The following is a 24,497-nucleotide window of genomic DNA, read 5'->3' as shown; positions in this document are numbered from 1 at the left end:
GCAAGAATAGTTATATGATCTGATTTTATTAACTTGTGTGGACTTTTCAGTTCTAAGCAGACAGCAAAGCGACATGCATAGAAATGTAATCATCATCATGCCTCCAGCATGGCTGCCAGAGGGAAGGCAGCTGATATCCCTCTATTTTACATCAGTTCAACCTATGTGGCAGGATGGGAGTGGAACTAGAACTAGATGCATGACAAATTAAAGGAAAAATCAACATAAAATAATAAGTCTGCGGGAGGGATGAACAGCATTCTTCCAAAGATATTCCCTCATTTGGTGTTTTGATGATGATGGAGAATGCTGTTCATGCTTTATGGAATTTGTCCCAATTTGTCACAAGGGTGTACATCCCCTCATTGTTCCCTGCTCAATATTTTAAAGCAGGGAGATGTTAGACCCTCACAACAACAGGGCAACTGTGAATCCTCCATTCTGAATGAAAATAGAAGAAAAGAAAATATTGCTACCCTTTTTTTTGTAACACAGACTTTGGAGGCAATAACTGCAGTAAAGAGCTTTCTGTAAATCTGAATAAGGTTTTTACACTTCTCCACTGGTAGTTCGGGCCACTCTTCTTGAGCAAGCTGCTCCAGTTCTCTCAGGTTTGATGGGTCCCGTCTCCCAGCTGCAAGTTTCAGCTGCTCACAGATGTTCAATGGGATTCAGATCAGGACTCACAGCGGGCTACTTCAGAATGGTCCAACATTTTCTTCTCATCCACTCTTGGATGCTTTTTGATTTATGTTTGGGGTCATTATTCTGCTGGTACACCCATGACCTGCGACCAAGACACAGCTTTCTGACACTGGGCTGTATGTTTTTCTCCAAAACGCCTTGATCATCTTCTGATTTGATTGTGCCTCGCACAGATTCAAGGCACCCAGTGCCTGAGGCAGCAAAGCAACCCCAATACATCACTGAGCCTCCTCCATGTTTCATGGTAGGCATGGTGTTCTTTTCTTTGAAGGCTTCATTTTTTCTTCTGTAAACATAGGGTTGGTGTGATTTACCAAAAGGCTCTAATTTTGTTTCATCTGTCTAAAGCACATTCTCTTAGAAGGACTGTGGCTTGTCAACATGCATTTTGGCAAAGTCCAGTCTGGCTTTTTTGTGTCTCCCTCTTAGAAGTGGGGTCTTCATGGGTCTTCTACCACAGAGCCCATTTTCAATCAGACAGCGATGGATGTTGCAACTTGAAACTATTGTACCTTGAACCTGAAGATCAGCTTGGATCTGTATAGAAGTTTTCTTTGGTTCTTTCTCAACCATTCGAGCAATCCTTCTGTTCAATCTCAGGCCAATTTTCTTCTTGCGACCGCATCCAGAGATGTTGGCTACAGTTCCATGGGCCTTATACTTCTTAATAATATTGGCAACAGTGGTCACAGGAATATAAAGCTCTATGGAGATGATCTTGTAACCTTTTCGTTGACTACCTTGGCTATTACCTTTTTTCTAATGTCTTCAGACTTTTCTTCTGTTTTCCATGTTCAATGTGATGCACACAGTGACACAAAACAGCAGAATGAGACAATTTCTCCTTTTAAACTGGCTACATGAGTGATTTATAAAATTGAAAACACCTGTGATACTAATTAAAACACAATAGTCTGTTTAAAGTATCACTACGGATCAATTATTTCTCACAACTTCTAAAGTGTACCAATAATTTTATCCAGGCTATTTTAGAATGTCTTTATAGAGTAAGCATGAATTCAGTTATTTTCACACTGTTCAGGGTGAATGGTTCATTATTTTAATAAAATGCAAGGGTATCAATAATTTCGGCCATGTCTGTAAATGACACATTTGATACTGTATTTAACTTCAAACAATAAGCACATTGCAGTTCCCTTGAATGCTACCAAAAGGCTTATCATCTGAGATGTACTGTAGCTTAGTAATAACACTTGTTACATTCAATTAAACATGTGGCAAAACAAAAGTTTTGATCCTTTTATTACATAAACATAGTAAAGCAAGCCACCATCTGTTTGAAATGAAAGGTACATCCAGCTCACAGATTATGTAAAGTCAGAAATCTGAATAGTTAAATGGGTGAGATGTCCAGTATTTTTAGCATTTACCTCTTGTACATGTTCAACAAGATCTGAGGTGGGTTTGACAGAGTGGGAGGTTTGATTGTATGAAGCAATATGTTTCACAGCATACTCTGTAGCTTTCAAGATCAAGAATGATTCTTTTAAAATGTTGTTGTTTTTTTTTCATCCAGCAATTCAATTCACTTCAAAACACTTAAGCTGTTCCAACACCACAAAGGCACATTACATTACATCAAAAAGTGCAAAAATGCATTTATTAATCTATACACAAGGTACACTGACCATTTCTTGCATTGCTGTTGTTTTCAAGGGTAATGGCCTCTGGAATAAAAGCAAACTTCCTTCTATTTGCTTTACATACAGACAATCAGCTTAAAGTAGTTATAGTGGACATGGGGTCATTGATAATATGCAAAGGTATCATTTCCACTGGGGATTCACTTTTCAAAATTCTATGTAAGTCCACCTCACTTTTACAGTTTCAGTTTGATTCATTTACTAAAATCTCCCTGAAGAGTGTCCTCTCACTGTACAACCACCAAAGTCCAGATGGGAGAAACTGACTTAAAATGAGTGTCCTTGCTCCTCCTCTCCTGAGCAGTATTGAGCAACATACACACTACTCTATCCTCTTCGGTTGGAGGAAGACTAGAGACACCACTCAGGGCTGAAAAATGTCCTCCACCTCTTAAAATAATTGAATCTGCTGTTATTTAAAGATAACTCTCCTGAGAAGAACTAGAACTGATCATCAACCAAAGATAAAAGTAAAAGTCCTGCAGTGCTTTTCTTTGTGGTGAAGACGGAAAGAAAACATTATTTATTGAGTGTAAAGGTTCATTTTTAACATTTGAAATGCAGTTTGAAATTTTGTTACATCTAACAGAGCAGGTGGACCCAAATGCAGGAGACAGCAGGCAACAGAGCTGAAGAATTAATATTTATTTACCAACTGGGGAACAGGACTCAAGAGTACAGACAGGCAAAGCAAAAGAGAACAGATGATCCAACAAAGACTGAACTCAACAACAGGACTTTAATACAAACTGAAATAATGAGGGAATAGGGAACAGGTGACTAGACAGGAGAACAGGCAAGGAGCTGATTGGCTGGAGGGGAACAATGAGAGCAGGGCAGGGCTGACGAGGCTGATGCAGGGCAGGTGTGGAGGGAAAAGCAGGGGAGCAGTAAAGGAGGCTTTGACCTAAAAGAATAACAGAATAAAGTTGACAGGACAGTGACAGGATCATGACAGTACCACCCCTGCCCCCCCCCCCCCCCCTCAAGGGGCAGATTCCAGACAAGTCTCCAGGCTGATCAGGAAGGAGAAAGGGAGAGAGTAAACTGAGCACGGCAGGTGGAGGGGGTCCGGAGGCGGGATTGCTCGAGAGCTTGACCAGACGGCAGGACAGATGGGCGGAGCCGCTCTGGAGGGCGACCAGACGGCAGGACAGATATGCAAGACCACTTGGGAGGTTGAACAGACAGGAATGACAGGACAGTAACAAATGGATAATGTAGATTTTTTTTGTCAAACATTTTTTTTTACATAACATCAACAAGATTATTTAATCACAAGTTTGTGATATTGAACTTAACTGGACAGCTTGCTAATTGCCATAGCTAATGTCACATGTTTTCCGTTTAACCTTTTGTCAATATATATTTCCTCTGGATCATATTATGTGTTTTACTGCCTAGAGGGGCCTCCCATGGTCAAAAATACTAACACTGTTATGTCATTTGCTTGGTGATCTAAGACGATCTAACCCTTCAGGGCAACCAGTCTGACATATTGTGTTTAAATCATACAGTATCAGAGGCTGCAAAAGAGAAGGCAGACAGATAAAAGATAAAATGTAAAAGTTCGCACTGCAGGTTTTAATGTAAGAAACTAAACATGAAACTTAAAACATACATTTCTAACATGCAATAGATAAATACAGCTACAGTGTATTTCTCCTTTATTACACCACTGCTAAGTAGCTCCCAGAGGTCAGAAATGGAAGACTGCATTCAACAGCTCCTGGTGGAAAAGTACACCACCGTATGGATGACAGCAATTGACTTTCCTGTATAATAGTGTTCATTCAACATGTAAAAGTTAAGTCAACATCAATAAATCATCTAAATTGTGTTGGTGTTGTTGCAGAATGTGCCTCCAGATCTGTCCATCTGCACTTTTGTGTTGGAGCAGTCGCTGTCGGTACGAGCCCTTCAGGAGATGTTGGCTAATACTGAGGAGAAGGCTGAGGGGGTGAGTATGCAAAGCCACACACACACACATACCAGGAAAGGGGAGATGAATGGATGTACAGTAGGCTGTTCTCACATCAGAGTTTTCTTCAAGTGAGGCTAGCAGGTTGAAACACCAACCTGCTGAGCCACACAAAGGAGAGGTTGTGAGACACAGACAGGCAGAAATAACAAGAGCATGTTTACTGAAGTATTGAACCTTGGTCTGAATTATCAACACTATTCCTTATGCCATATAGCTGTAGTCCTAAGTACTCCAAGAAACAGGCTGGGGATCAGTTTCCAGAAATCACTCACTTATAAACAGTTAAGAAGTTTGCTCATCTCTGAGCAACTGCTGTAATTTTCACTTACTGAGCTGCTGCCTACAGCTACAGTAGTACTGCAACTGTGTTTTCTTTGACTGTATTCAGGGCTAGAAACAATTTGTGTGACCAATGCTGAAAATTTGGAGTTGAAACATTTGAGTTTCAGTGTTTTAATATATTGAGTTTTTGAGCTTTTGAAATGTCTTTGTAAGGCAGCAATAGCGGAACTTGAACATGTTAAAGTAAGCTGTGAAGTTGTATCTGAAGTTGACGCACTGAAAGAAGTTGAAGTGGCAGTTAACACACAGAAGCTTAAATGGTGGTTCAAATGAAAATCTGGAAAGTGTTGAAGTGTCAGTTTTACTGTAAGAGCTGAATGAAGATGAGGTGGCAGTTGGAGGATAAGCACTAAAAAGAGTTGTCTCCTGTCACTTTGACAGGCATTGTCCAAAAACTGTCCTGTTGCTTAGATTTTGTTGTTAAACTTCTATGGATGAATTGATTATATGCAGTATATGAAAAGAGGAAATAGTTGGAGTGGAAAGAACAGATGTTTTAAAATGTTTTTTTTTTTTTAAGACAGGATATTGACAGTGCGCAAAAAAATAATAGTTAATGCCATTTAGTATAAGACCTCTGATTTTACTGTACAAAGTGGTGAATATCTTAATAATAAAAAATAATAATTTACTAAAAACAACACAGACTCACCACTAGAAAACAAAACAGAGCTAAAATCTAAGGTTTGTTTTCTGAGTTACTTATTTCATGACTCTAAATGACTTGTACTACAGAGCCGCAGAGCAGAGATCAAATCATCAGATCAATCAGCTTTGCTTCTCTACTTTGTGTAATTCCATCCACTCCTCACCCATCACTGGAGTTTTTGACCACTAATAGTGCTATAGAACAGTCTTTTTATGAGTGGGTCCCCGATTCGTTTGTATCGTGCACTTGCAGGAGGATGCAGGAGGAGGACGCAATACGATATTTCTTGCCAGTGGTTTCACACTGTTCCACTGACCTACAGGTAGCTGTAATGCACCAAGAAGCAAAGCAATGCACCAGTAAAAGCTGTGAAGAAGAAGACTGAAAGCTAGTAAAGTAAAATGGGTGGAAACAATGCAGGATTCACACAACTTTGTTAGACCTCAAGGATACACAGAATGAGCTTTGGTGAGAAACACTGAATGTAAACTGAAACTTTGTTTGGTTACAATAAAACTCCACAGGCCACCTTTAAAATATTTTTTCTTATTGTAGTTTTAAGTAAGAAGCTGAGCATGGTAGTAATGAAGGTAATCATTAAGGGGTAAACAGAAGAATTGACATGATAAATGTCAGCCACAGGGTTGTTGATTTCACATCTGCACACTTAAAATGATAACTCAGACTTTCAATAAAATCATTTTTGTCTGAATTGTTCCAGTGAACAGTATAAATCATGTGCAATTTAAAAGCTACACAGCCGCAGTGCAGATGTAATGTTGTTGTGGTGAGGGACGATCTAGCTTAATAGAGGTGGGAGTCATGTCAAAATTCATCATGACTTGCAGTTTTTTTTTTAATGAAGTAAGGGCAGGGTTATTAATTTCTTCTTTCTCACTGTCAGCAGGCATCAAGGCCAGAGCCATGATACACAGTGACACACTCACGCACATAAAACAGCACAAGCTGCTTATGCTGGCTTTAATTTATGGCTCTGTGCAGCAAGTTAACAATATACTATGTGTACCAACAGCATCATAAGCAAAATACATTTTTCACAGGTTGTGTAGTGGTGGAATCCAGGTGATAAAGTTACTCTACTGTCTTTGCTAACACAAAGATAGCTGTGAGAAGATTCAAGTTTGCTAGAGAATCAAACAATCTACGCAGGCACAACAAGCTACACAGCTACGTAACAGGTGGCATGCTGGCACAACCAAATGTAACCATTTACAAGGTATCAAAATCATTTAAATGACATTTGCTTTATGTCATTGAGAGTTTAACTACATTTAAACATTGACAGAGATGGGATATCATGTGTCTATTGATTAAGATAGTGTTCTATTTGACACATCAGTGTGACAAAAAAAGCTTGTTCATGGTGAACTCTATAGATGAACAAGTAGATGAAAGAAAGAAAGAGAGAGTCAGCTAAGTTAGCCATGTCTAACACATGCCTTATACCCCATTTACACTTGTTTTTTTAAGTGTCTTGTACCTGGATAAAATCCAGATGTGATTTAATCCACTATCATTTACTCATAGATACATAGATCATTCAGTGGTCAAAGTGATCAGGGATCAGGTAAATGCTGAAGAAGGTTACACTTTCTGTGTGACTGTATGTGGGGAGGTTTAATTTCAGTTTAATCTCACTGTAATTAATCTGTCAATATCAGACGGTCAAGAGGTCCCCGTGGCTACTTCCTGTGCTTAATGATGTAGTTACACAAGATTACGTATTCATCTCAGACAGACAGATGCATTTACATCTTTTTAATCTCCTCCTGAGGGCCTTTGGGCAATTGCATCTCAATTCATCCTCTTGGTTGCATCTTGCATGCAAGTGAAAAAATGCTGATCAGATCGTTTGGCACTGCTGTCGGGCATAATGTTCACAGGTCACAGTGAAAATGAAAAGTGTAGAGGTGCACAATTGATTCAGTCAGTTAAGTCAGCATTAAGATTTTACTTCATTTCAGTGCCGACCCTTTGCAGCATCAATAAACCTGGGATGAATTTCTAAACTGAAGGAACTGAAGTGATAGCTTGTTAAACTTAACTTTACAGTGATGTCTTAACAGTACTGAAAACAAAAATGCCTTTCCCCTCTTTCCATAGAAGGTGTAGATAATATTGTTAAGCTGAATATCAGTGCAGAGTAGAGAAAGTAGAGTAAAGAAATACTTTGCATTTTTGGGAAACCAGGACTCAGAAGAGAGGACTATTATCAATTCTGTGTACTTTCAGTACATGTAGGTCCAGGATGTGTTTAGCTTAATTTAGCATTCCCTCACTCTCAATGTAGTTAGCTTTTGGATTACTCAACATGTGCCCTGAGGAAAAAAAAGGTTTAACTTTCTAATAAACACATCTGCCAACCACAGAAAACTCAGATGACACCCAGTCTGTCAGAGGCTGATAAACTGAACAGAGCAGGCTGCTGCATTCTGAATACTCTTAAAGACTCAGAGGGATAAATGTTTAGCCTCTCATGAGCTTTTTTCAAGAATTAAATGGATTTAAACACAAAGAAGGAGTATCATATTGCTTATACACGTCCCTTCAAAAGTGTAAATTAATGTGAAGTAGTTTTATTTGATGGGCTGGATTATTTAGCATGAATGTACATAAAGTGGTGCCACTTGGGATAATTAAACATAAAAGATCAGCTGTTTTCCAGTAAGTGACTATAATTAAGCCTGAAAGGATAAGTCAGTTAATCATCAGTATATCCACAGAGGATTAATCAACAAATATTCAATTAATTGCTTCATTTTCTAAAGTCATGTAAAAATGCCAATCACTCTGTAGATCCAGCTTTTCAAATGTAAAGAATTCCAGCTTTTTTCTGTTGTATTTGTCTGGATTTGGAATGATGACCTGACAAAATATTCAATTTGAAGATGTTGGGTTCTGGTAAATTGTGACAGGACATTTTCCCTACTTTCTGATATTTAACTGATTACACAATTAATCAATTAATAATGAAAATAAGCATTAGTTGCAGCCTTAATACAATGAGACTTTAAAATAAAATGAAATGAAACCAGTTTAGCTATGTATGGTTAAAGGAATAGCGACATTTTGGGAAATGCTCTTATTTGCTTTCTCTCTAAAAATGAGACCAGAAGATCAATACCACTCTTATGTCTGGCTCATGACAAGACTAGTCACTGCACGTGTCTGTTGTTCCCCCTATAGTTAGTTAGATGGTGACTCCCCCTAAAAGCAAAAATGGTTGTTTTTTCATTACTGTTTATAAAATGTAAAAACAACCATGAAATGCATAATGTTCATTAGTGAGCTTTACAGACATTGATAGGCATATTTTTGAACATGCACTTGCAGAGCCAGAGCCAGAAGAGCTGTTTCCCTGTTGCAGAATTCCAGTCTTTATGCTAAGCTAGGCTAATTGCTTCCTAGCACTGGGTCCATAGCACAAATATGAGATTGTTATCTCTTCTCATCTAACTCTCAGCAAGAAAACAATATAGGGCATTTCCCAGATTGTTGAATCATTTCTTTAAACAGGTATTTATTTTGTAAATACATTGGGGATGATTTTGGTGCACCTTCAAATCCTATAAAATGGCCTCCTTACACATTAGCTATAAATACTGCAGCTGTACAGTCATGTGATATAATTCCTTACAACATATTTGAAACAATACAGGACAAATTGTCATCTGTCAAGTTGATTGTTAGCATGTCCCCTTGAAACCAATGAACAACAGCGCTATACCTAGCTAGCTCCAAGAAATGAAACGGTATGAAAGAAATGTGAGGCTTGTTTTAAAGCTGATTTACGTCTCATGGTGGGAAGTTCTACCAAAACACTTTGAACATATTCACTGAGCTGTCATAACCTCCTCATCCAACAGTCTTATCTATCTACCAGGATAGATGTATGTTTTTTTTATGTGTCATCTGTAAAATGACTACGGCAACTTACTTTTTCCTCCTCTCTCTCATTTCCACACAGCATGTAGATGTGGAAATATGGGTAGGTGTGCCTCCACTCGCTGTCTGTGTTTGTCATGGTTGTCACTGTCCGTAAATTCTTTATTACAGTCACTGTCATGAGCATCAACAATATGTATGAGCATTAGAAGGATTGCCATACACATTTGTGTCTTTGTTATCTATTGAGTGTCAACCTGTTGGAGGTGAGATTTTTAGATATGTCCCTAACAATGTGTGACCTCTGCATTGAAAGGTAACACTTTGTTTTGGCCTTTTAATGTAATTTGTAGAAAAAAATGAAGAATTACTTCAACCTTATTCTTGAATGTATATCAGTCACGATTTGTAAATTAAGCATGCTACCCACAACATCCACCACATTATTTTCTTTCATTTCGAGCTACAGTGAGTGTCCCTCAGACTCATTTATCCTAAATGATCACGTCGCTGTCAGATCCAAGAAGAGCTTCCTTGTTTGGTTTTTAAAGATATTAGATTTTGTTTTTAATACCATCCTTATGTAAACATATGGAGTAAACCACATGTTGTTAAGGATATGTTCCAAGGCTGGATTTTGCAGTATTACAAATGTCAGTAGATTCTGAATGAGGTTTTCTTACTTCTGAAACAGAACTCAGAAGTCAAAGTTTTACTTTGGCTCTCTAGTGTGCTGTTTGACTTAGGTATAGTCTCAAACAGGCTGTACCCCCTGATGTGACACAGATTTGAGCGCTTAATTGTTCAGCTAGATGCAGTACGACCTTCCTAACCATCAATCTCTCTCCGCTGCTGCTTGTGCTGCCACTCTACAGTTCAACTCATGTAAATCACTACTTTTCTGTATGTGACACCTCAGCGGCTCTCTCAAGGAGGTTCTGTTTTGGAGCGGTGGACAGAGTTATAGCAGCTAGTGGGAATCCTGCCATGAGGTAAACAGATCCATATCTGTCCTCATCAACAAACTCCAACATGACTCAGCAAAGGAGAGCAAAGAGTACAGAACAATAAAAAGAACAAAGTAAACTAACAGTGAGAGGTTGAGACACAATTGTCTACCGTTTACAATGCTGTATAGTCACCCAGCTTTTATCCCAAACACCCACCATCATCACGGATAAACACAGAACTATTCCCGACAATAGTTGGAATAGAAGAAGCCTTTCTGACAAACAATGAAATATCTTCAATCAAAACTCTAGTCCAGTTATTTGGATTCAACCTTCTCTGGAAATCTCTTCATGTGTTTAACATTCAGATGAACTCCAGCATGAACTGCTGAGCAGTGGGTCTATGATGGTAAAAAATCACAAACATTGTCACTACTCTCCCTGAAACCACACAACGACTACATTTTGATTAGCAATATTGCATTCCCGTACTGCCACAGTGGTTTATGTGCACACGAGAAGCAACAGAAAAGCCAAACTGGTCTGTTCTACTTGTAGGACATTTCTTGGGCAAACAAACAGGGACTATGTGTCTTAGCACAACAGAGACATTGAAGGCCTTTGTATGCTCCAGACAAACTAGGTTATACAAAGTGTTATCTAACCATGTCTAAAGGTAAAAGTCTTTATAGTTGTTCTGAATGGCTCCACTCAAAGGCAGAGTGAAAAGCCTGCCCTCATAGCAAAAATTGGGATAATGACACACAATTTCACTTGGTTGTACAAAAAAAAGTGACAGAAGTAGCTGTGAAGTAGCTGTGAAGTAGCTGTGTAAAAAAGAGAGCTCGAGAGATGCTTAAAGGATAGGTTCAGGGTTTTTTTTTCCAAGTCTGTCTTAATAAAATAATGATGCGCCCATACAGTACAGTATGTACATGGAAATAGGTCAGCAAGGAACTTCATTCCAGGGTAACAAACAAAAAAAATTCACACTAAACAGATTGCAGTTTTGGAAGATACCACCACTGCTTGTCTAACTCTGAGACTGCTGAAGCCTCATATTAACTTCAGCAGAACAGGGGCCCACCTCTTACAGTGTAGTCCCATTCCAGGGGAATAGCTTCTGGGCCAGTATAGTGAGTAGGAATTGTTACAGTGACCATGATCCATTTCTACGTACATATGGGCATGTCAAGACAGACTTGAAAAAACCCAAACCTATCCTAGAACTGCTTTCACACACCAGACCAGTCACTGAGTGGAGTGGGAGTGATTGATGGATTGGCTGTTTTAGAGAGTTACAAAACTTTTCTATTGAAGCCCCCTGTCTTCTGCCGTCAGAGAGGGGGTTTCAGACTCTGTTAGACGATCCAACAAGCACTTGATTTTAAGCGTATGGAGGCTTTAAGTAGGCACATTATCAAATCTTTTATGGTGGACCAGATCCCATCTGGCCCACTTCCAGTTGCTTCCTGAGGTATGCATGCAGAATTCAGACTGGTCTTTTGATTAACTATTTAAAAAGGTTTATGGATGTTAGTTTTGTGGAGGAACTATAGACACAACTTCTTTCATTCTCAGTGAGTGGGTGGAGAGTGCCTGATGCGTTATTGGCAAAACCATCTGTACACGCAACTGTGTTTTGGAGGAATGCTAGTTTATTCCAGTTTGACTGTTCTGTTTACTCTAGTAACTGACTACACTGCACATACTGTACATAGTTTATTTCCCTGTTTTTCATTTAGTGATAAAAGCCCAGAATTTGAGTAAATGATTTTGATAATGAATTTCAATTCACCTAACCCTACTAATGGTTGATAGATCAGCTATTGGGCACATAATAACAAGCAGGCAGACAGTCCAGACTAATGTTTGACATCGGTGAGTCTGGTACAAGTGTCTGTTTTAGCTCCAGTGTAAAATTTGGTTTCACGCAGAAATTTGCTTCTGTCCACAGCAATAGTATACAAACAACCATCATTTTGCCTTTTATCGCTTTTGACATATCTAAGAAGTTTATTCTACAAATCAAATTACTCAGACCATTGGTGTATTTTTGTGTTTGTTTTAGGAGACAATTTTGAGACTCAGTCAGGATGAAATGAGGACATTTAGGAGTACAGATATATATTTTTATTGATTGTATTGTATGTAGATACTTATATTTACATTTCTGGGTTTCATATGGGCTTCAAATGACGCATTGCCTACTGACATGATATAATACATTGTATGCATTATATTACCATGTTGTATGTATTATAGTATCACAATTACATGAAATAATAGGGAAAAAAGGCTTTTCAAGCCAGTCTGCATCCTATACCTGCCATTTACACACATTCATCAATATGTGTAAAACTGAAGCAGCTCTGCTCTATGATGCATGTGCAGCTCTAGAGTAGGGCAGAATGACTGCAGTGCTGCAGGAGAAATGAAGGAGCACTTTCTGCTAGGAAGACAAATGTCAGTCAGACAGCAAGACTCTAGTTGCATGCTACAATCTCCTGATGGTTCAGACTTCTCATGCAATAAAAGATTTTAGTGTCACTGTGTAGTTTTGTGCTTAGATACGCAGCATAAAAGTTGCATATTATTGTCCTGAGAGGTGCTGGAGACTGGAGCAAGGGGGTTCATAGAAATGGTGTACTTATTTAGAGGAGCACTAGCACTGGTTTAAGGTATTACTGGATTTGTCTGGTTCATTGAGCAGGGCTGCATGACAATGATAAAAATAACAATGTTAACATTAATATCAGTGTTATTTATCATAATTTGTCACTGAAACAAAACACTTTTTATTCCACTTAAGTATTTTATGACTACTAAAATATCTTGAACCTGTACTATACTGTACCCATGTATGACAACATGAAGTCAAGATTTTACTAAACAGACTTGTACACACATTTAATTTTATCAACATGTAAAATTGCCACCACAGACTGCAACAAAATCAAGAGGACTAGTAACATGCAGCTGTTTTGGAAGCAGGGACCTGTGTGAATTGGGAGTGTTTGACTCCCCAGAGCAGGAACACAGTGTCAGTACTGCACCTGATCAAGTTTAATTAACTGTGGAAGCCCAAATCATAATCACGATCATTATATCATTAGAGAGTTCTGGATGATGGTAATACTGTCAACTAGAGGTATTAGTATGACAGTGATATATACGTGTTTGAAATACGATGGAAAGATCGACTGGGTGACTGGGGTGAACAACATAACAGTTTAGCTTATTTACTTTTTCTGAGGTAACATTTTTCCTACAACTTGTCAGAAATAGTGCTCCTGTAGAGTCAAATAATACAGCTGGCCTCTCCCTCTCTTCCTGTCTGCATCTGTTTTTGTTGATATTTCTGTCTCTGGTGTTTCTTGATATCTCTGTTGTTGTCGTTTTTCACTGTTTTCCTCTTCAATGACTTTGTCTTTTTTTTTAACTCTACTCACACTCTCTCTCTCTCCATCTTGTCAATGTTTCTCTCTCAGACGGCCCAGGGTGGCGGTCATCGCACCTTACTGTACGGGCACGCTGTCCTGCTGAGACACTCCTACAGTGGAATGGTCAGTTCACACACACACACACACACACACACACACACACACACACACACACACTACTCTTACCAAAAACTATAGGCATACTAATGAAAGTTGATGATCTAAAGATTCTGACATTTTTTGAAAATAGGTATATTTGCCATCAATACCCACAGTCATAAAGAAGATTGGTTTCTATTTAAGCTTCTGTGCACCCAGTACAATAATTTCTGTGTAATGTTGCACACAGAAATTAAAAATTGAATTATTGGATTCAAAGTTATATTTTGGCGTTTTAGGAAATATGCAAATATTTCTGTATGAGAGTGAAATGAGAAGATGAATGTCAGTCTGTTCATTATGTACGGAGCTGGAGTCAGGATGTAGTTAGCCTAGCTAGTTAGTATAAAGACTGGATTTAAGGGGAAACAGCTAGCCTAGATCTGTCCAAAGTGAAAAAATCCAGCATTCCATCACCTCTAAAGCTCACTAACTAACCACTGCTATCATATTTATTTAATCTATACACAAACTAAAATTTACTGTTTTGGGTAGGAGAAGTGCTTGAACTATTTGGTGAACAACAGCTGGGTGCAGTGACTGACTGTGCGCAGCTTTCATGGAGTCTTGTCGTCACAGAGAGTGGTGCCATGGTGCCTGTACAGAGACCAAACCAAGACCTGTGCTCACTAATCATGTCTGCCCACCCACACTATAGCTGGAGACAGAGACGCTGCATAGAGGGTACTGGGTGGATGATTAAACTGTAGCTTGTCTGGCTCCTAAATCCCCCTAAAACCACAAATTGTTACATTTCTGTTTGTGTGCAGATTAAACAAAAGATGCAAGATGTTAAGAAGTGAGCTTTAGAGATGGTGGTACAGTACTGACCTTCCCTAGAGAAATGAATCCTATCCAGGTGGGATTTTGTAGAACTTAGAAATATCTCACGGTTGGTCCTTTACACACATGCTAAACACAAGCCTGATGCATTTTTAGAGCTTTGTGTAAAGATGTATGTTTTCTTGTTGCTGTAGATGATGTTCTTCAGTAATTGATCAGATGAATTGATCATATTAATTGTGTTTCTGTGTTTAGTACCTGTGCTGTCTGTCCACCTCCCGCTCATCCACAGACAAACTGGCTTTCGATGTAGGACTGCAGGAAGACACCACAGGTAGGAATAATGTGGCATATTTTATATGAACTATAAACATCACTGACCTTGCAGAGGACCAGTCATTACAAACCAATGCTATGCAGCTAAACTTTATTCAAACCCACAAAACTTTATTTTAAAGCTGCTTTAATCAGTATTTTTATATGAACAAAGGTACAATGTGTAATTTATAGTGACAAACCCAAAGAGAGAATTGTAAGAAATTCTGCAGTTCACCACAGCTGTTTGGAGCCTCTTTCAGCATAATGTTCTGGTGTCACAGCCCGATCTTTGTGTACTCTTCAACCTAATTTCCAACAGCAGCATGAAAGAGCACAGAGCTCTACAATTATGTTTACATCAGAGAAATGAAAAATCAGCGCTCATATCTGATCTTCCAGCTGACTTCGAGTTAGTTTGATTACATCAGCTCTGAGTTGGCTGTGTGGAATGACTTTCTGGTCCAGTTTGGTATCTTAACTCAAGCCGTGCTAATAGTATTTCCACCTCTTTCTGGAGTCAAACTGTGGAATTCTTCTTGTCAGTGTTATGATACTGTCAGGTTTTTTCTGTCTGTGTTTTTCAGATAGTCTGACTCCTGACCTCCTGCTACTCCACAGTGGTTTTCACTTTAGAACAAAGTCAAAACAATAAGCCACTGCAAAGTACACTGTCTCCCTGTTCTTGTTCTTGACCTGCTTTAGTAAAAAAGATGCAAATTACAACAGCTGCAAGAAAAATCTAGGCTACCAAAGTGGTACACAGGCTGAGGTGATAGGTAGTATTACAATACTTAATGTTGCTTTGTGAGTCTGAGTCATGGACACATTTTATTTTCTGCACTAATGTTTGCTGTGTGTGTGTGTGTGTGTGTGTGTGTGTGTGTGTGTGTGTGTGTGTGTGTGAGTAGGCGAGGCGTGCTGGTGGACCATCCATCCAGCATCAAAGCAGCGCTCAGAGGGGGAGAAGGTTAGAGTGGGAGATGATCTCATCCTGGTCAGCGTCTCCTCTGAGAGATATCTGGTCAGTAGCAGCTGTGTGTGGGAACATGTGTGAAGAGGAACTGCTCAAATGTTACTATCACTTTTACTTTCTTTCTTCCTTCCTTCCTTCTTTGACTCGCAGCAGTTCATCAACAAGTAGTCACTACGTCACAGAGCATCTGGACCCACCTATTTCATGTGGAATAATGAATATCACTTTTTGGTGTGACTGTCACTTAACAATTAAGGAACTTGATTGGTTTAAGACCACATTATCATATACTAAACACATCTACACAGTAGCCTAAGTATGATTATACCATGGTCTGGGTGAAAACTCTTTTCTGATTGGCCGGCAGGTGCGCGTTAAAACCATTTAATGCACATGTAGTTCGGCTCAAGTTTAATCACTGTTCTAAATGAATCCGCTACCCAACATGTAACCATAGCAACATTAAAAAGCACAGCTGTCAAAGCTTACTCGTTATGAAGATTTGAAGAACGGTACGCGGCAGAGGAAAAAGAAATAGAGAAGAAAAGAAAGAAACCAAGCGAAAAATGGCACAAGGAACTGATGCCTGAAGAGCTTAAAATGATAGAGGAAGAGAAGGAGGTTAATACGAAAAAGGCAAGAAAATGGGCAGTGATTTGGAGACATACTCTGTGGTTATGCTTGATGACACCTTACGTGAATTTTATGCCTTGGGTCAGGCTGGTGGCGAGTACAGTGTGGCAAGTTGTCATGACAACAGTAAGCTCTTGCTTTATAACCTTTCGATTTTGAGTGCAAAACTTTCACCAAAAACTTGCGAATGCTGAAAACTTTTTAAAATTTTTTAAAACTTTATTTAACCAGGTGAATCCCATAGAGAACACAAAATCTCTTTTTCAAGGGAGCCCTGGTCAGGATAGCAGCAATACAGTGTTTCAAACAACGTACAAGCAAACAATTAAAAACACATAAAACAAAACATACAATAGCAACTCACAGAATCATACGCCTAAAAAGACAGACAGGAGTAAACGGATCTAGCTAGGGAAGCGTTCACAAATTGAAATTGAATTTGCCTCTAAATCCTTCACTGTATTTTTAAATGCCCTAGGTGACATTTCTCCAACTTCCATATAAAAATCCTCAAAAACTTGGATCTTAAAAGACTATTCACTAGACACTAGACACTTTTAAACCTAAGATGGAATGTGCTTGCAGTGCTACAGATTTAGACGATATACTGGTTACACAAACAAACAAATAATAATCATTGTTAGTTAAATTGGTCTCACCCCCTTTGTCTCATTCAGGAACATCATTTTATCTGCATTTCCTTCACGACCCCTTCTCTTCTTCATGGCTCCCTCTCGGTTCCACACTTCCTTTTTTCTGTCTGTGTATCTTCTGATCAGTCACTGTGTAGAATGCTAAATTATGGATACCTTTAAAGCACTGCTGACCACGCACTGACTGCATGCATCAGACCAATTGCATGGTCTGATGAATTGGGAGTGCTGGGTGCTCCCGGTGGTCAGACCAGACCTGCCTTTCGGAATAGCCAAAGACAGGCCTCAGATTCAGGAACATCCTGAGTGTCTGTGTGTATCTCAGTCTGGTGTGTCAGTGAATAGCTTTTAAAATTTTGTTCTTATGTTTGTGTTCCTGCAGCATCTGTCCTATGGTAATGGCAGTCTCCATGTAGATGCAGCCTTCCAGCAGACACTGTGGAGTGTGGCTCCCATTTGTTCTGGCAGTGAAGTAGCACAAGGTATACCTGACTTTGTTACTTGGTCTTCTTTTCTCCATCTTTGTTTCTTTCTTGTTTGTTGTTGTTTTTATCTTGCTGCTTGTGCTCTTTTCTATCTCACCTTTTGTACGTTTTTTATTGATGCTTCGTATTTTGTCAAGTTGAATTCAAATGTTGATATTTGATAGTTGATCCAGCAGTATTCAGTATTTATGTGCAGTAAGTAACTTAAGTACAGTGGATAATCTGTGACTTGCTGTGTCCTAATTTTATTCTACGTATTAATTGTATACAACAGCACGGGACTGATTGATGGGGTTTGATAGCATTTTATCAAAGCTCAAATCCAGTATCAAATCCACGTATTGAAACCAAATCCTTTCTAATCAAATCTTATTTGGTTTACATTTCATCATGGAAGTAACTAAAGGCTAAAGTAACTACACCTCAAAGATGTTTAATCACCTTTTCTTGGCTCAGAGAAAGCAGAAATACAACAGTTTTTAGTGAAGCTTAATTAATGTTCACAACCTGAAAATGAGCCGAGCAGTAGGTAAATTAATTGTATCTGACATATTTAATGAACAGATGTAGTCTTCACCAGCTACTGACTCCAAACACTGAAGCTCCTGATTCACAACTATGAAGCTGATCACATTCAAATGTTGATCTGATACCAATCAAAGTTTAACTGAGAGATTCTTAAAGTGATGTGAGGAGATCAGCTGATCACTTCTCTAGAGAAGAGTCTCCACTCACAGTGGTACAGTGGTGTTACAGAGTGATGTGTCCTCTCACTAACAAACCTTTGTCTGAATACAGACAGCTGCTGCAGAGACACATTCACCAGAGAACACACTAACTTTTCATTTTAGTCTTACGCAATTAACGTTAATTAGCTACAGCTGATCTCATCTGCTGCCACTTTCTCATTTTAACCAGAGACAATGATGGAGAGAAGCTGCTGGAAGCTGCTACATGTATGTTTTCTATTGAGAGAGAGAAAAGATTTGAGTAGAGATTAATAAATCCAGCTATTTTGCTAAACAGGAGCAGGATCCAAAATGATATTGACACCCATCTCTAACTGCAGTATATTCTAATTTTTCTAGAGCTAGCTCACCACCATTCACAATTCATTTGAAAGCAGATGTGAGCAGCTTTTCCATTTCACTTTGTGCAATGCATTTTGGACAATAATGTACAATAACAAATCAAGGACACTGCAACTGTCTCTGGATACTGCCTGTCGTAGTCAGCGAGTATAGTTCCCAAGATGCTTTGGGTGGCGTTATTTGAAGACACAGGTGTTCATTTTGACAGTCGCATCTGCTGGTTTATACGTTTCAGAAGTGCAAATCCATGTCATGATTAATACCATAATTGCCCTGCTGCTCTTGATCCTCGCTGCCCACCTCCCACGTCATGTTCATCAGAATACTCAAATGATTTCTAAAATTAGCAAAGTGTAGGTAAGGTAGCATGTGTACTAATTCTGGTGCTTTTATACAAACCTCACTGTCTATTTCTCTGGCGTATAGTGTCATATGCTGCCTTCCGTTCAATCTGTCCTTCACCTTCTCACCCCTCCTCTACTCCCTTTTATCCCTCTCTGCTCTGCTGTCTGCAGGTTTCCTGATAGGAGGAGATGTCCTTCGCCTTCTTCTCGGTCACATGGACGAGTGTCTAACGGTTCCATCTGGGGAGCATGGTGATGAGCAGAGAAGGTAATTTGTACATGACTGGGTGTCATTTTAGTAACAATCATCTCAATGGTTGTATAGTTTACCTGCAGTTATTTGGTGTAGACATTCTGATCAGATTACACACAATGTCATAAATTTACCCGACAACTGTTAATGGAGGAACTGTGAGACGCACTACAGCCTCTCAATACCAAAGACTTGAACAGGAAAAAACATACTTGCATGATCTTGCAAGTCTTGAAAGACAGGTTTAGGTTATAGAGAAACAGCATTTTGTTTGTTTCTCGGCTGATCATAATAAAAATGTACTGTAGTCCAGGGTCTGCCTCACTTTGGCCCACCAGGCTTTACTGAGCTTTGATTATTGGAAGGTGTAATAGGTCCTCCTGTCCATACTGGTCGCGAAGAGGTCCTTTCCTGACATTATTCCAATGTATGAGATCCACAGTCCTTGTTCTGTGAGAAAATGTATTCAAAAGTTCAGTCAAATGCAATATGAGACTTCAGCAGTGTCAGTGGGATCAAGTGGGGATCTTCTCAGGCCTTCACAATTCTAAGTCAATGTCAAAGTCACCTCTGAAATCAAAGTTTTGCCTTCAGCCTGTTCTTCTGTTCTCCTTTACCCTCCAGTTTAGACCGCTGGACATACAGCATTCAGCTTCTTCTTGTATGGAAATTACCATGGCCTCCAGGGAGAGAGAGTATCAACTCCCATTATCAGACTGAGCTCTCTGCTGTGACTGAGACGAGGAGGACTATTAATAATTATAGTTTTAAGGTTTTCCCTAAAGGGACAGCCATGTTGTTAAACAGCGCCTATGAGAATGACTGTGTTCTCCTTATCTGACTGCCTGCTGGGGTTTATTACTGAGAGACTGAGTCATCCAGGTAGCAGAATATCTAGAAGTACTAAATCAAAGGCAAACAGTGACTTTCATAGAAAGAGGTAATATTATGTATGGAAAGATATATCATTTTTTCAATGTGATTGTATGATATTTACCTCCAGGACTGTGCACTATGAGGGGGGACCAGTGTCCAGTCACGCCAGGTCCCTGTGGAGGCTGGAGACACTGCGGGTTGTGTGAGTACAATATACACATATACAGCAAACAAGGATATTCACAAATACACCAGCACATTATACACACAAATAGATAACTGTTGTACAGACGTGCTGTTCCGAATGCAGCTCACATTGCATTGCACATTGTCATTTTTGTGTTTGCACTGTGAGGGATCCCCAGCATTGTTTGCAAAGGGTCTAGCCTGGGTTGATAGCACTCATTGTGGACAGCAGAGTGGATGTTAGCCTTCCAATGGCATTTCAAGGATTTTCAATAGTTGCTAAGTAACAGCAGTATCAGGATCTGACAGTAAGTTTAAGCAATGATTTCCAGGTTGGCAACCAGGTAGCTGCTTTTGCTTACTCAGAGTAACCAAATGGTTTCATAGTTTTACAGTTTACATTTTAAGTGTATATGTCAGTATAAAAAGTTATATTTAAAACAGTTTTGTCTATGTAATGTTTCTCTGTGTGTATGTGCATGTGAGAAGCATTAAAGGTGGAGTCAGTGATTCTGGAGAAAGATTGTTGAATATACTTTTTGTCAAATTCAGGGAATATCTCCTCACCGTCCGCTAGCTGTCTGTACTTTGTGTGTGCTTAGAAAAAATCTTTTCTTCATACACGGCTCTGGTTCTGTAAATGGGAAACAAATAAAGAGGCTCAAACCGATCCACACAATGCTACTCCAGCCAATCAGCAGGAGGCGTTCGTGCTCATGCACAGGAGGGAAGACATCAGAGCAGATGTCTGTATGAGGATATGATGTTTCCCATCTCCAGCACCTGTTGGATTGTGGGGGAGGGCTGGCGAGCTGGAGAGAGAGAGGCCGTGGCCAATTCACATAGAAATCGTTTTCTCACAGAACAGATACGCTTCCATCTTATTAAATGTATCAATCCACACTGAATCCAAGACAGTCTCACAGAGACCCCCCCGTGTGTTTTTTTTATGCTCCGAGTCTGTTTCCATCGCATTTAGTGAAGCGTAATCTGAGCAGGCAGCTGTTTAAATCACACAAATATCCCACTGTCAATTTCGAGCCAATATGCAAACTATTTTGGTTCAGTAAATTTCTGCTGACAGTCAGCCTGGTGAAGGCTGTTTGTCCGGCTACTGTCCTCTCAGCTCTCCAGGAGCTGCAGCTGACAATCAGCTGCGTCTGTGGACAGAGACGCTGGACGCAGGTCAAGTGAGAAATGGGGAGAGTGTGGGTGGACTGTTTGCTCATGAGACGATTTTTTTTCCCACTTGTGATAATGTGAGAGGAACAGAAGTGACTCTACAGTTGACGCATCGCTCTGGATGACGCTATATTTCTCTTTTGGTCGTTGCCTTGGCGACGCTCATGAATTTGGGGGGTGGAGCTTTTGAAGAAGCATGAAGGGAGGGGTGTGGCTGTTTAGGTGTTTAGTTCAAATATCAACAGTCTTTCTCCAGAATGACTGACTCTACCTTTTAATATGTGTGATTGCTATGTCTGGAGTTACATTCAATTTAAGAAGCAAATATAATTAGTTGTATTATAGTGATAAATATGTGGTATACTGTGTACTTATTTTACTACGACCACCACAGCTACCTTCCATTACACTAATAATATTAGTCGTAATGTCAATATTGTCCTTATTAATAATGAATCCCCTCAAAACCACAAATTGCTGTTGTTACATTTAAACAAAAAGAAGATACAGCATGTTAACAAGTGAGCTTTAGACAGAGCTAGGCTAGCTGTTTCCCCCTGCTGCCAGTCTTTATGCTAAGCTAGGCTAACCCTGTCCTGACTCCTTACACATCTGTACTTACCACACACACATTAGACTGATATCACTCACACCTAAAGTTGAACTATTCCTTGTAAATGCTTGAGGCGTAGCCATTATGTGAACCTTGGCTTTTATATCTTTTCAATTGATGGCTTGTTTGTGCCTAGATTTCAGTGTCTTGACCTTTCCTCCATCAGACAGTTTGACTTGTTATGGCAGGAAAAGGTGATACTAATAATGTTAACGATGGCTGTGTTCCATTCACGTGCCCCAGACAGTTAGCCAGCATGTCCAATAGCAGACCCCTGGAACTGACACAGCTAAATGGAACCCAGCCATTATTGTTGTTATCGGTTGCACCTGTGTGCAGGTCTGTCAAGCCCACTGACTGAAATGAAAAATAAGTAAGGTAGGGGACATACACACAAATACACATACTGAAAATTCTCAGCCGTATCTTGACATATCTCGGAGAGAAACGTCTCTAAAGAGCTGAAGTCTGGCTGTTGTAGCTCTTCTACATCACGTGTTGTGAGCATCTGTGACATGAAGAGCACAGGACTGTGTGCTGAAGCAGATGAACATTAGCCTTCAGGCTTCTAATTTAATTTCTGCAGCAAATTTTACATACTGTAGACATTTTAATCCAACTCATATACATAATTTGGAGCTGCATTACTTTATTTTTTGGCCACTTGGGGGCAGCAGAACAAACTCTAAACACAACATTATCTGATAAGCTATTTACACATCCAGCAGACACAGAGCAACATTATCATTCATTTGGAGTTGTGCTTATATCAAACTGATGAATGTCCAAAGTCTAGTGTTCTCTTTCTTCTTTGCTCTGACTTGACCAATTCCTGAGAAAAATATTGCTGCTGATTGGTGCTGGTCACGTAGTGTATAGTGGGTTTATTAGAGCTTTTTCCTTGAAAACAGCTGCCTGCTTCTGGAAACAAGGCTTCTGAGAGCAGAGGTACTGAACCACAACAGGAAATGTGCTATTAAACCAAAACTATGCACTGAAAGATGCTAAAACACTCTGTAGAGCCAGATTAACCTACTAGGGGGTCCCAAGGCATAAATTAACTTTGGGCTCTGATATTGACCTCCCTGTATCTCCTACTCTCTGTACACTGGTTACTGATAATTTCAATTTTGCCAGAGGGAGATTTGCCAGTATATTATATTCCACACAAAACAGATATCCAAACAGCAACAGTGAGAGTAATTTTTTAAATTGCCCGCTTTTAGTCCTGCCCAGTTTGTTGATATTTGCAGTATTTATATGTATTTATTTATGATTCTGAATGTCTTTATGTCTTTGTTTGTATCCAGGTGGAGTGGGAGTCATATCCGCTGGGGCCAGCCATTCAGACTGAGACATGTGACCACAGGGAAGTATCTGAGTCTGATAGAAGACAAATCTCTGCTGCTGATGGACAAAGAGAAAGCTGATGTAAAGTCTACAGCCTTCTGCTTCAGGTCCTCCAAGGTACGCAGTCACAACATCCACAGCATGAAGCCCAGAATGTATTATAGGTATAGGTACCAGCACAGTGCAACATAATGAAAGGAACATTTCTGTGTTATTTTTTGAGGATAGGAGTTGAAGGCAGCTTTCTGTTTTGTACATACTGGTGCCCTCTGACTTGTTTCTCCATAATCTCCTTAAAAGTTTTCCAGTGTCACACAAGATCTTCTGCCCTTTATATGGGTTGTGTGAATTCATTGGACTCCTAGTAAGGACTAAAAATAATTTAAACTTTAATAATAACTGTATTTACACTTGTCTTAGTAAAGTTACACAGTGCTTTACAGAATGAAACAACAGTGTGAAACAATAAAATATACTAAAATAATAACTTAAGATTTGGACAACAAGCAGCTGTAAAAACAAGACAGGTTGAAACTAATTTAAAATGGCCAAAGCTAAATAAAGAACACCTCAAAGGATGCTACAGATTTATCTAGCTTGAGGTGCTCAGGCAGGGAGTTTCAAAGCTGAGGGGCACACACAGTTGGGTTTGCAACAGACTATAGAGGAAAGAAATAGAAGCACTTCAGGTTTGGGTTGATTCTGTTTCAGAAAATTCGGTACCATGCCAACTCTTCAGATCAGACTTTACCAGACTTCAGTCTATTTGGAGGAGACTGAACTATTCTGCTGAGTTAGGATTGTCATTCATGATAAAGCACATAAATAAATATATAAATCTTAATAATATATTAAAACATCAGAAATGTAGAAACAAAGTCCACTGAGGCCTGTTTGTGTGTACTCACAGAAGTATGAAACTATCAAACTAATGATAACACATTACTAACTGTCC

At 39.4% G+C, this 24,497-nt stretch overlaps 1 protein-coding gene across 1 annotated transcript in view; it reads left to right on the top strand.

The window, feature by feature from the left end:
* Positions 1-24,497, top strand: part of ryr2a (ryanodine receptor 2a (cardiac)) — a 185,374-nt gene that overhangs the window by 53,838 nt on the left and 107,039 nt on the right. Inside the window, exons 3-10 of the mRNA XM_042397704.1 lie at positions 4,225-4,329; positions 13,692-13,766; positions 14,841-14,919; positions 15,812-15,924; positions 17,545-17,644; positions 19,254-19,350; positions 20,339-20,413; positions 23,503-23,659. Coding sequence (XP_042253638.1) covers positions 4,225-4,329; positions 13,692-13,766; positions 14,841-14,919; positions 15,812-15,924; positions 17,545-17,644; positions 19,254-19,350; positions 20,339-20,413; positions 23,503-23,659 — 801 coding nt within the window. The remainder of the gene's footprint in view (positions 1-4,224; positions 4,330-13,691; positions 13,767-14,840; positions 14,920-15,811; positions 15,925-17,544; positions 17,645-19,253; positions 19,351-20,338; positions 20,414-23,502; positions 23,660-24,497) is intronic.

Source organism: Thunnus maccoyii, chromosome 20 (genome assembly GCF_910596095.1).
Source record: "Thunnus maccoyii chromosome 20, fThuMac1.1, whole genome shotgun sequence".
Taxonomy (NCBI): domain Eukaryota; kingdom Metazoa; phylum Chordata; class Actinopteri; order Scombriformes; family Scombridae; genus Thunnus; species Thunnus maccoyii.
This window is presented reverse-complemented; position numbering and strand designations above follow the sequence as displayed.